General features: G+C 39.1%; 1 protein-coding gene across 12 annotated transcripts in view; it reads right to left on the bottom strand.

Annotated features, from left to right (window-relative positions):
• Positions 1-12,015, bottom strand: part of ITSN2 (intersectin 2) — a 158,389-nt gene that overhangs the window by 93,111 nt on the left and 53,263 nt on the right. For all 12 annotated transcript variants that reach the window (XM_054548300.2, XM_063713756.1, XM_054548302.1 and 9 more), the window contains exons 9-14: positions 9,146-9,209; positions 7,340-7,477; positions 6,527-6,612; positions 5,271-5,533; positions 4,047-4,196; positions 916-1,056 (exon numbers count right to left, since the gene is read on the bottom strand). In XM_054548300.2, coding sequence (XP_054404275.1) covers positions 916-1,056; positions 4,047-4,196; positions 5,271-5,533; positions 6,527-6,612; positions 7,340-7,477; positions 9,146-9,209 — 842 coding nt within the window. The remainder of the gene's footprint in view (positions 1-915; positions 1,057-4,046; positions 4,197-5,270; positions 5,534-6,526; positions 6,613-7,339; positions 7,478-9,145; positions 9,210-12,015) is intronic.

The following is a 12,015-nucleotide window of genomic DNA, read 5'->3' as shown; positions in this document are numbered from 1 at the left end:
ATTCTTCTGCCTTGGGATGCTGTTGACCTATGGCCTTGCCCCCAGCCCCGTGCTCTCTGAAACATGTGCTGTGTCAACTCAGGGTTAAATGGATTAAGGGCGGTGCAAGATGTGCTTTGTTAAATAGATGCTTGAAGGCAGCATGCTCTTTAAGAGTCATCACCACTCCCTAATCTCAAGTACCCAGGGACACAAACACTGCGGAAGGCCGCAGGGACCTCTGCCTAGGAAAACCAGAGACCTTTGTTCATGTGTTTATCTGCTGACCTTCTCTCCACTATTATCCTATGACCCTGCCATATCCCCCTCTCCGAGAAACACCCAAAAATGATCAATAAATACTTAATAAAAAGAAAAAAAAAAGAGTTAAAACTCAAAGTGATAAATGTCCACTTATGTATATATATTAAGCGAAACTTAACCAGACATCTAGCAGAGTTTTAGTAGGTCTATGGACTTCCTGATATTGTATACAGGATTGTGTGTATTTAGATCACAAGCCTATCAAAGACTCAAAGGTTATTGACCCCCAAAACAAAACTCTATTAGAAGAACTGTTTCGTTTTGTTTTGTTTTGAGATGGAATCTCGCTCTATCGCCCATGCTGGAGTACAGAGGTGCGATCTTGGTTCACTGCAACCTCTGCCTCCTGGATTCAAGCGATTCTTCTGCCTCAGTCTCCCAAGTAGCTGGGATTACAGGCATGCGCCACCACACCCAGCTAATGTTTTTGTGTTTTTAGTAGAGATGGGGTTTCGCCCTGCTGACTGGGCTGGTCTCGAACTCCTGACCTCAGGGGATCCACCCGCCTCAGCCTCCCAAAGTGCTAGGATTACAGCCGTGAGCCACCGTGCCCAGCCCAGAAGAACTATTAATTGTACATGTTTAAGAACAATTTAGCAGTGAAGGGCTTACCTGAAGTTCCTGTTGAAGTTGCTTGATTTCCATAATTTCCAAGTCACACTGCTTATCCAGAACTTCCAGCTCGGTCTTTTGAGTTTGCTTTTTGAGCCGGACATCCTGCAGTCTGCCTGAGATCTGCTGATGTTTGCTATTCTATAGGAAGATCATATAAATATATAGTAACATAAAATGCTAATAGAAAATGTTTCTACAAGGAGAATAATATTTTTAGTTAAATTTTAAATCTCAGTTACCATTCATATTCATCCTGAAATAAATGCCTAAAACCAAGTGGAATGTGTTTCAGAGTTGTGTCTGTTAACTCAAGTTATTAGTGGGAAACACATTCTCAAAGAGTGCAAGAGCCCATATGTTAGTATGGGAAAGCAGAAACATAACACATTGAATTTTTTTCTGAATTCAGCATTAATTAGACAATATTAATTAACAATATTAATATCAGACACACTCTCAAAGAATGATGAAGAGGAATAAATGTTTGCATGTGATGCTCAGCATTACCTTCTCTGAACTTCTACTTCTACCCTAAATATGGCCATCTAATTTCCTGTAATTAAAACAGTGCCCAGGAGGAACGTTTTGGCAACAGTTCTGTTCTATACTAATATTCTTCTCCTTTTTTCCTCTTCTTCTGCGAAGAAGTCAAACAAACAGCAGAGATTCTCAATGGGACCTAAGAAGAAGGGTGACATGGGGGGTTATGGGCTGAACTGTGTCCCCCAAAATTCATACGTTGAAGTCCCAAGCCCCAGTACCTCAGAACGTGACAATATTTGGAGACAGGGCCTTTAAAGAGGTGATTAAGGTTAAACAAAGTCATACAGGTGGACCCTAATCCAATCTAACCGGTGTCCTTATTAGAGGTGGAAATCTGAACACAAAAGGCACCAGAGACAAAACACATTCAGAGAAAAGACCATATAAGGACACAATGAAAGATGGCCACCTGCAAGCCACCAAAAGAGGCCTCACAAGAAACTAAGCTTAACTAACCTTGGTCTTAGATCTTAGGAGCTCTGAAAAAATTAATTTCTGTTGTTTAAGCCACCTAGCCTATCGTATTTTGTTACAGCAGCCCTACCAAACTAATACAGTGGAGTGAGGGGAAATGACATCCCGGGTTAAAACTCACTGATGATGAAAAGTTTTACTGAAGACTATGTTTCATATTTGAAATACATACACTGAAAGGAACATGTGTATCTCTGCTGGAGCTCACATTCTTATCCTCAACATGGGATACGTACAGGCTCTGGACCTTTCCAGACTCTGCACATTCACCTGTGTTACTGTGCTTCATGTGATGCACCAGTTCTTGAGGGAAGAACAATCAATCTTAAGGTCTCTTCCTATTATATATAGTCAAGATTTTATATATTATATATATATATTTATTTATATATATATTTATATATTATATATATATATATTTATATATATATTTATATATTTATATATATTTATATATATTTATATATATTTATATATATATAAAAATAGTGCAAAAGAGTTAAAAGTTTTTTTACAACTGTTTTGTAGTACTCTGGCATGATTAATACTTGTGGTATGCATGTCTATCCATTTGAAGGCATAAAATAATATATTTCTGACTAAAGATATTGTGATGATTAAAAAAATAACTTTTAATGTAATTCAAGTCATCAACCAAATAAAATGTTAGACTATGATCACACAAGATCTAAATCTGGCTCTACTACATGACTAGGTATGCATTTTTGCAAAACCCTACTATATGATCAGGGTAGGCTCATGGGATTCTAGGGTTGTGGCAGAATAATGCCAGATCTTTTATACCTTCTCACCACACATTTCAAACAGTCTTTTAACAACCTGACCCTCTAACGTCTGATTGGTAAAAACTGCTTAGCGGCCAGTATTAGCTAAGAACTACAATCCTGCAGAACTGGAACTGTAAGAGATCATTTAGGTCAGCAGTTTCAAATCAGTTGTCTTTTTAATAGTAGAATCTTTTTTTTTCCAAGCAAACCTTGAGTGAAACCCCAAGAAACATAAAGCACATAAATGTCAAGCTTCTCTGTTGTGAAGTGTGGGAAGAGTTGGGGAGAGAAGATCACTGTTCTGCTGCCCTAGCATCCCCTCTCTTGCCTCAGCTTAGTCCTCCTCAGACCATCTTACAGAGACCAATCTGAAAACTGAAAATCACTCAATTAACACAACTCTTTATTTCATACAAGGGAAAAGTGAGGCACAGAGAAGGGAAATGTCTTGCCCAGGAGTACATGGTTCATCAGTGTCTGAACTGATGCTACAACATAATTCTCAGCATTTTGAGTCATTATCCTTTTCTCAGTAAACCATATTGTACAGTCTCTTTATATGAAAATGTGACTAATGACATTAAGACATAACTAATTCATGAGAGATTTTAAAACACAATTACATTTTTCTTTTTTTTTTTTTTTTTTTGAGATGGCGTCTCACTCTGTTACCTAGGCTGGAGTGCAGTGGCGCCATCTTGGCTCACTGCAACCTCCACCTCCTGGGTTCAAGTGATTCTCCTGCCTCAGCCTCCCAAGTAGCTAGGATTACAGGCACCCGCCACCACCCACCACGGCCAGCTAATTTTTGTTTGAGACGGAGTCTCACTCTGTTGCCCAGGCTCGAGTGCAGTGGCACGATCTCGGCTCACTGCAACCTCCGCCTCCCAGGTTCAAGCAATTCTTCTGCCTCAGTGTCCCGAGTAGCTGGGACTACAGGCGCACACCACCACTCCCGGCTAATTTTTGTATTTTTAGTAGAGACGGGGTTTCACTATATTGGCCAGGCTGGTCTCGAACTCCTGACCTCGTGATCCACCCACCTCAGCCTCCCAAAGCGTTGGGATTACAGTGAGCCACCATGCCCGGCCCACAGCTGGCTAATTTTTTTTTTTTTTTTTTTTTTTTTTTTTTAAGTAGAGATGGGGTTTCATCATGTTGGCCAGGCTGGTTTCAAACTCCTGCCCCAGTTGATCCGCCTGCCTTGGCCTCTCAAAGTGCTAGGATAACAGGTGTGAGCCACCATGCCTGGCCCACAATTACATTTTTCAACAGGTAGCTCTATCATCATTCAGATAGATTTCACTTAAACTTCCGCCATACCAGTGCTTCCAACTCAAGATGAAGACTCTTCTTTTTAGAGTTTAACCTGACAATTTCTTCTTGTTCTCTATTCTTTTGATTGAGAAGCTCCTGTCGCCGAATTCTCTCCCATTCTAAGCGACGTTGTCGTTCAAGTTCCTGTTTTGCTGCCTGAAAAAAAAGGAATTACACTTTTTAAATTAAAAATTTTGCATGATTCAAAAACTGGGAAGACAACAATAAAAGTTAGGCAGAGTTTAGCACTTAGTGGCTTTAGTGCCTAAGGGTAGCTAGGCAAATCTAGTTTTATTAATGGGCCTAAAGACTTCCAAAAAAGTGGCTTCATCTATCCTATTTTCTGATTTCTTCACGAGATCTTTTTTTTTTTTTTTCCAGACAGCATCTCGCTCTGTCACCCAGGCTGGAGTGCAGTGGCACCACCTTGGCTCACTGCAACCTCTACCACCTGGGCTCAAGTGATTCTCCTGCCTCAGCACTCCCAAGTAGCTGGGATTACAGGCACACGCCACCACACCTGGCTAATTTTTGTACTTTTTGTAGAGACAGTGTTTCACCATGTTGCCCAGGTTGGAAGACCATCCTTTTGTTACAGTCATTTTTCTCTTAATAAGTTACAGAATGACTCATAAATATAAATGTTAACAGGAATAATTTCCCCTCTATTCTGTTATCTGGGGGAAAAATTCGATTTATATTATTTCAGTGTGCAATAACTTTCTGTGCTCCATCCCTGGCCCTTTAAAACACAGCCAGTCCTCCTAAGGACGCTTCTTTCCCAGCAACACTATCCCAAAGGCCTGTGCAAGCCCATCCTCCTGATTCCTCTCTAGAGAGACTTTCAATACCCAGCTCTCATCTTCTGTCTCTCCAATTCCTTAGACTCTTAATCTGGATCTTAAACTTGCTTTTGTCTAATGACTTGCTCAGCTGGCTAACTAACCTTAGCTCCTCACTCAACTCTGCAGTCAATCCTCCTTTGATTGAGATATCACCTGCAGAGGATGCTTTCTCTACCACTTACCAGTTCTGAAAACTCCTTATAAGCAAGAAGCCTCTTTCCCTCCTCAAGGGAAGGAAGGATCAGATTCGTATAGGACAAGAATGAAATGATGCAGAGCAAAAGGCAAAACAAAAATTCAAAAATAAGCATTTTTTAATCAAATGAAATATAGTCACTTATTAAGTGTAATGATTTTCTTAAGAAGTAAAAAACTTAAAAATAACCTCTCGTCTTTCTATCTCTTTTCTCCTTTCTTCCTCTCGTTGTCTCTCCAATTCCCGTTGCTTCTCCAAGCGTTTTTCTAATTCAAGTTGTTTCTTCCATTCTTGCTCTTGTAATTCTCTCTGTTTTCGTTCCCACTCTTCCTTTTCTTTCTGGGCTTTACGTTCTGCCTCCCTCTGTTGCTGCTCCATCAAGGCTTGGCGTCGCTTTTCCAGCTCCATGTTCCCTCGCTCATAGTTGGCTTTCCGTTTGTCCTCAAAAGTAACTGAACAAGGTATGCCTATCAGCATCCACACACATTAACAGCCTACAGAACCTGTAATCTAGTGTCTATATACTTATGCCTTGTGATCATTTGAGTGCTATCAGTATTTGAATACTTCTCCTAAGGATAATTTTAACTCAAATCTAAGTGGAAAAATATCTACTTTCTTAAGGATATTCAATTTTAGAAAAACAAATTTTTAAGTTTGAATCCATTCAAGAGAGAAATAATTTTTATAAACTTGCCAATAAAAATACTTTTTCGGTTGGGTGTGGTGGCTCATGCCTGTAATCCCAACACTTTGGAAGGCCAAGGTGGGTGGATCACCTGAGGTCAGGAGTTCAAGACCAGCCTGGCCAACATGGTAAAACCCCATCTCTACTAAAAATACCAAAAATTAGCCAGGCATAGTGGCAGGCACCTGCAATCCCACCTACTCAGGAGGCTGAGACAGGAGAATCGCTTGAACCCAAGAGGCAGAAGTTGCAGTGAGCCGGGATTGTGCCGTTGCACTCCAGCCTGGGCAATGAGGGAAAAAAAAAACAAAAACAAAAACAACTTTTTCGACTTTTTTCTCTTCTTCAAGGACAGTCCAAGCTGTGTGGTTATACATTTGTTTTGATGTCATTAACATCCTAATATTGTAAAACAGCTACGAATGTATTCTTTCAACCAATATTTAAATGTTTTTAAAGGTAAAGATTTCATTACGAAGTTTGCTCTAATAACTCAGCCTAAAGTAGGAGAAATACTTTAACTCAGATGTCTATAATCCTGTCAAATACATCTAATTGTCTCTTCTTCCTTCATACTCTTCTCATTTTGACCATCTTAATTTTATCAATACCAAAATACATCCCATCTATCAAATAGTTTTTTCTCATATAGCACATAAAATATTAAAAATATAAAAATTCTAAATATTCCATTACATTTAAAGGTAGAATTTAAAAGAACTCAGTATAAATATACAACTTTGACACTCAGTGATACCTGGTAATTTCTTCTGAGGCTCCTCTTCTTGCATTTTCTGATATGAAGGCAGAGTTCCATTAATGGAATCAATTTGCTTTCCTCCTCTAAAAAAATCAAACAACAAAGTTAGCATCATGTAGTCTGGACATTTTCAGACTAGATTACACAGACTACTAGTGATTACAGCAATTTGATACTAGGAATACAGTATTAAAGATATTTAAAACAGTTTGGTATGTCGTTACAAAATACAGTAGTATATGGATATTCTGGACAGAGAAATCTGGATTCAAATCACGGTTCAGCTAATTTTTGTTCTTGGGCAAGTTTTTCTTTATCTCTTTAGTCATTAGCTTCCTTATGTATAACATGATGAAAACACATCCACTTCTTTTTTTTTTTTTTTTTTTTTTTTTGAGGCAGGGTCTTGCTCTGCTGCTCAGGCTAGAGTGCCGTGGCATAATCACAACTTACTGTAGCCTTGAACTCCTATGCTCTAGTGATCCTCCTGCCCCAGCTTCCAGAGTACCTAGGACTACAGGCGCACACCACCACATCTGGCTAATTATTTTTGTAGATACGGGGTCTCACTATGTTGTCCATGCTGGTCCTGAACTTCCAGCCTCATGTGATCCTCCCACCTCGGCTCCCAGTGTTATGATTATCGGTGTAAGCTGCCACGCCTGGCTCACACCTACTTCTAATATGTACCTTTTTCCAGTATAACTTGTTGAATACTAAAATCAATGGCAGTGCAAATATTTAACTCTCTTCTAAATCACATCTGCCAAGTTATCAAAACCATAGTTCTCCACCTCCAGGCACACTCACCTGAAAGATGGAGGAACAAGCTCAGGAGGTAAAGTCAGTGGTAATGGCTGTCCAGCTTTGGCCATGTCAGTAAGGTGCATTGCAAGAATAAACTCTTCTGCTTTTAGCTGTCCATCACCATCAATGTCAGCCAGAGTCCTAAAGAAAATGTTAAAATTCACAACTTAATAAAGTCTATTTGGAGTAAAATATTGCCTTAAAAGTTCAATTATTTATTTATTTATTTATTTGAGATGGTGTCTAGCTCTGTCACTCAAGCTGGAGTGCAGTGGTACGATCTCAGCTCACTGCAAGCTCTGCCTCCCAGGTTCACGCCATTCTCCTGCCTCAGTCTCCCGAGTAGCTGGGACTACAGGCGCCCACCACCACACCTGGCTAACTTTTTGTATTTTTAGTAGAGATGAGGTTTCATCGTGTTAGCCAGGATGGTCTCGATCTCCTGACCTCATGATCCGCCTGCCTCAGCCTCCCAAAGTGCTGGGATTACAGGTATGAGCCACCTGTGCCAGGCCAATTTTTTATTTTTAAAAGAAGGATAATGATGGTAAAACTGCTGGGTACACTTATTTTAGTGAAATGTAAATACATACATTTACATAACTCACTGTTGAATGTAAGAATGTAAGTATGTACATTCAATAGTGAGTTAATTTTTCCCCTTGATTTTCAAGACATAAAAGAGAGGGAAGAAACTTTGAAACAGAAAGAGAGCTAACTACCCCTTCTGAGAAGGCGGCTTGTCTTACTCTATGGTTAATTCACCCACCAAATCACATTTACCTATATTAAAAATGAGATATTCTCTGATTCTCCATAGAAGGGATTAGGTGAAAGAAAACAACAGCTTTTCTTGTAAAATATAGTCATGAACTGCATAATGACATATCAGTCAACAATGGACTGCATTTATAATGGTGGTCCCATAAGATTATAATGGAGCTGAAAAATTCCTACCACCTAAGGACACTGTAGCTGTAATAATGCAATGCATTACCTATGTGTCTGTGGTGATGCTAGTGTGAACAAACATACTGCACTGCCAGCTGTAGAAAAGCACAGCATATACAACTATGTATAGTACATAACACTCAATAACAATAAACATGTTAATATGTTACTGGATTATGTACTTACTATACTTTTATTGTTATTTTAGAGTGTACTCCTTCTACTTACAGAAAAAAAAAAAAGTTAACTGTAAGACAGCCTCAGGCAGGTCAGTCAGGAGAAATTCCAGAAGGCATTGTTATCATAGGAGACAATGGCTCCATGCGTGTTATTGCCCCGAACACCTTCCAGTGAGACAAGATGTGGAGGCAGAAGATAGTGATACTGATGATCTTGACCAGCTACAGGCCTAAGCTAATGGGTATCTTTGTGTCTCAGTTTTTACCAAAAGTTTAAGAAGTAAAAATAAATTTTAAAAACAAAAAAGAGCTTAAAGAATAGGATATAAATATCTTTCTGTACAATGTGTTTGTGTTTTAAGCTAAGTGATATTACAAGAGTCAAAAAGTTTTAAAAAATTAAAAGATTTATGAAGTTAAAAAGTTATAGTATGCCAAGATTAATATACTGTTGAAGAAAATATTTTTTGTAAATTTGGTGTAGCTTAAGGGTACAACAACATTCTGCACAATTATATTTGCCTCCAACCTTAATACTAACCTTCAAATGGCTGCTTAAATTTATAGAGCATCTCTGAGTCACAAACTTACAGAAACAGTATCTTTCTTGTAATAGGGGAGAGATAGTTTAATTAATGCATAGTTAAATTAATCAAATGTAATTAAGGGACAAACTTACCAAATAGTAGCTAGCTGAGTTTGAGAAAGATTTGACTGAAGAAGGGCATTTCTAGCTTGAAAACCTGATTAAGTGGGGAAAATCATAAAGGAATTCTTTAGCATCTTTAAAGTTATGCATAACAAATTAGCTGTATCTGTAAAATAACAATGCTACTATGGTATCCTGGGAACTTTTAACATCAAAATGTTTTTACCACATGCTAGGTGCTAAGCATTCAGTAGTAATCAAACCCAGTCACTGCCCCAAGAAATTTTAAATCTGGAATTAGCGGTATCAAGTGCTCTCCCCTGTCTTTTCAGCAAGATAATAATACACACAAGTGGCTAACATGAAAGAACAAGACATCAGGCACACAGAGTATTAGAGGCCAAGACTGTGGGCCCTCTTGTACTCCCAGCAGGTGCAACACTTCCCACTCCTAGGTGACTGAGCCGTGAGTAGCAGAAGAGTCAGGCGCTACTCTGGGTTCAGCCTGAGTCAAGGCCTGTCCAAAACAACTCTTACACAAGAGATTACATCTGCCAACACTGCCTCAGCAACAGCTCCAACTACAACAAAAGCCAGCCAAATGCAGCTAGATTTATTGTCCCACTAGGCTTTCAACATAGGACTTGATAATCAAAGCAACCATGTATTACAACATGCAGCTAAATGTTCATATTATGTAACTTTTAAAACATTTTCATTCTATTTTTTTAATCTGGACATTTAACATAAATCACATAAAAACACTGGAAATTAAACTCACAGCCTCGCCCTATTAATTACTCCTCAGATTTCACTTAGGAAATTTAATTTGAGGAGGTCTTTGTGTTAAAAGTAAGATTCTTCTAAATAAGAGAGATGGAAGGCTATTTCAAACCTGAAAAAAAGTTCAAAACTACTATTTCAGCTTTTGGACCAAAAAAGATCCTTTTGGACTGAAAGAAGATCCCTTAGCATCAGGCAATAGAGCAAACAGAAGAGAGGAGGAGGAGGAATGTAAATAGTTAAAAATCATACTTGTGGAGGGCTTTGTATGTGTGAGGCAAAGTCTGAGTAATACAAAGGGCCATAGAGAGCCAGCAGAGTATCTTACTTACTAAGTAAAACTCATTTGAACATGTACACTTTTAGTCGTCCAAGCCTCTGGATATCCTATATCCTCTGCTTAGAATGCCAGACCCTCCATTTTTTACTTTGTAGTCTATCCTCTAAAATCTGGCTCTAATCTCTTTTCTTCTGTGAAACATTCTCTCTTATATCCTTGGAGTTAGTCACTTTCTCATCTATATTAATCACAGCACTTTTAAACAAGTAACCAAACACCTTGATTATATGAGCTCTTCATTATATGGGCTCTTCAAAGGTATGAACCATGTCTTGCTCCTCTCTGTATTCCTGTGCCTAAGAGAGTGCCCAGAAAGTATGTGATTCAGGAAACAGTTACATCAATGACTTAATCTAAATAAATTTTTAAAAACTATGTTTAGGGGGAGGAGAAGAGAAGGAAAAAAGGGAAAAACAGACTAGTGGACAGGCGCGGTGGCTTACGTCTGTAATCCCAGAACTTTGGGAGGCCAAGGCGGGAGGATCACCTGAGGTTGGGAGTTTGAGACCAGCCTGGCCAACATGGCAAAACCCCATCTCCACTAAAAAAGAATTAGCTGGGCGTGGTGGCGTGTGCCTGTAGGAGGCAGGAGAATCGCTGGAACCCGGGAGGCAGAGGCTGCAGTGAGCCAAGATTGCACCACTGCACTCCAGCCTGGGCGACAGAGCAAGACTCTGTCTCCAAAAAAACAAACAAACAAACAAACAAAAAAACAGATCACCAACTCCTACACTTATTGAACAAAATAAACATATAAGTCCAGGTTAGCCTCATCCTCATGTTCTTGGGGCTCATGCTCAGCTTAAGGACACCAGCAGCCACTACTCTTTTTATAGAAAACCTTGTCTTTACCTACAGATATATAGCTTTACCCTTGTAGGTCTCAGAGTAATAACAACATTCTCTAAAAAACACCATAATACACAACCTTCGTACAATGTGACATATACTAATGAAGTTACATTAGGGATCATTTCCCCAAAGTTGGCTCCCCATTCACTGCCCTTCATATTCCAATGCAAAATCACCTCTGTTTATACTGTTATATTTACAGTACTTATACAAAGTGTACTACTTTTAAGTGTGCTGCCTAATAATTTTTTTTTTTTGAGACGTAGTCTAGCTCTCACCCAGGCTGGAGTGCAGTGGCATGATCTCAGCTCACTGCAACCTCTGCCTCCCAGGCACAAATAATTCTCTTGCCTCAGACTCCAGAGTACCTAGGATTACAGGTGTCCACCACCACGCCTGGCTAATTTTTATATTTTTAGTAGTGATGGGGTTTCACCATGTTGACCAGGCTGGTCTCAAACTCCTGACCTCAAGTGATCCACCTGCCTCAGCCTCCCAAAATGTTGGAATTACAGGTGTGAGCCACTGCACCCGGCCTGCCTAATGAATTTTCACACAGGTATGCACATACACACCCGTATCAAGATGCAGAATGTTTCTAGCAACTCACCACACAGTAACCACATTATTCTGATTTCTATCACCATTAATTAGGTTTCCTGTTCTTCAGCCTCATATAAATGGGTTAAATGGTATGGTCCTTTTGGGCTGCTTTCATTCAATACAATACCTGTGAAAGTCATTCATGTTGTTGCATGTATTAGCAGTTCATTTGGTTTTATTGCTTTAAAGTATTCTGTTACGTAAATATACTGTCATTTATCTATTCTCCTGTTGATGAACATTTAGGTTGTGAACATTTTTGTACATGTTTTTTTCATCAACTTTTGTTCAGTTGAACACAAATAACTTCTTTTTATTAGAG

The sequence above is a fragment of the Pongo abelii genome, chromosome 12 (assembly GCF_028885655.2).
Source record: "Pongo abelii isolate AG06213 chromosome 12, NHGRI_mPonAbe1-v2.0_pri, whole genome shotgun sequence".
NCBI lineage: Eukaryota > Metazoa > Chordata > Mammalia > Primates > Hominidae > Pongo > Pongo abelii.
The sequence above is the reverse complement of the archived record's forward strand: the minus strand, read 5'-3'. Positions and strand labels throughout refer to the sequence as shown.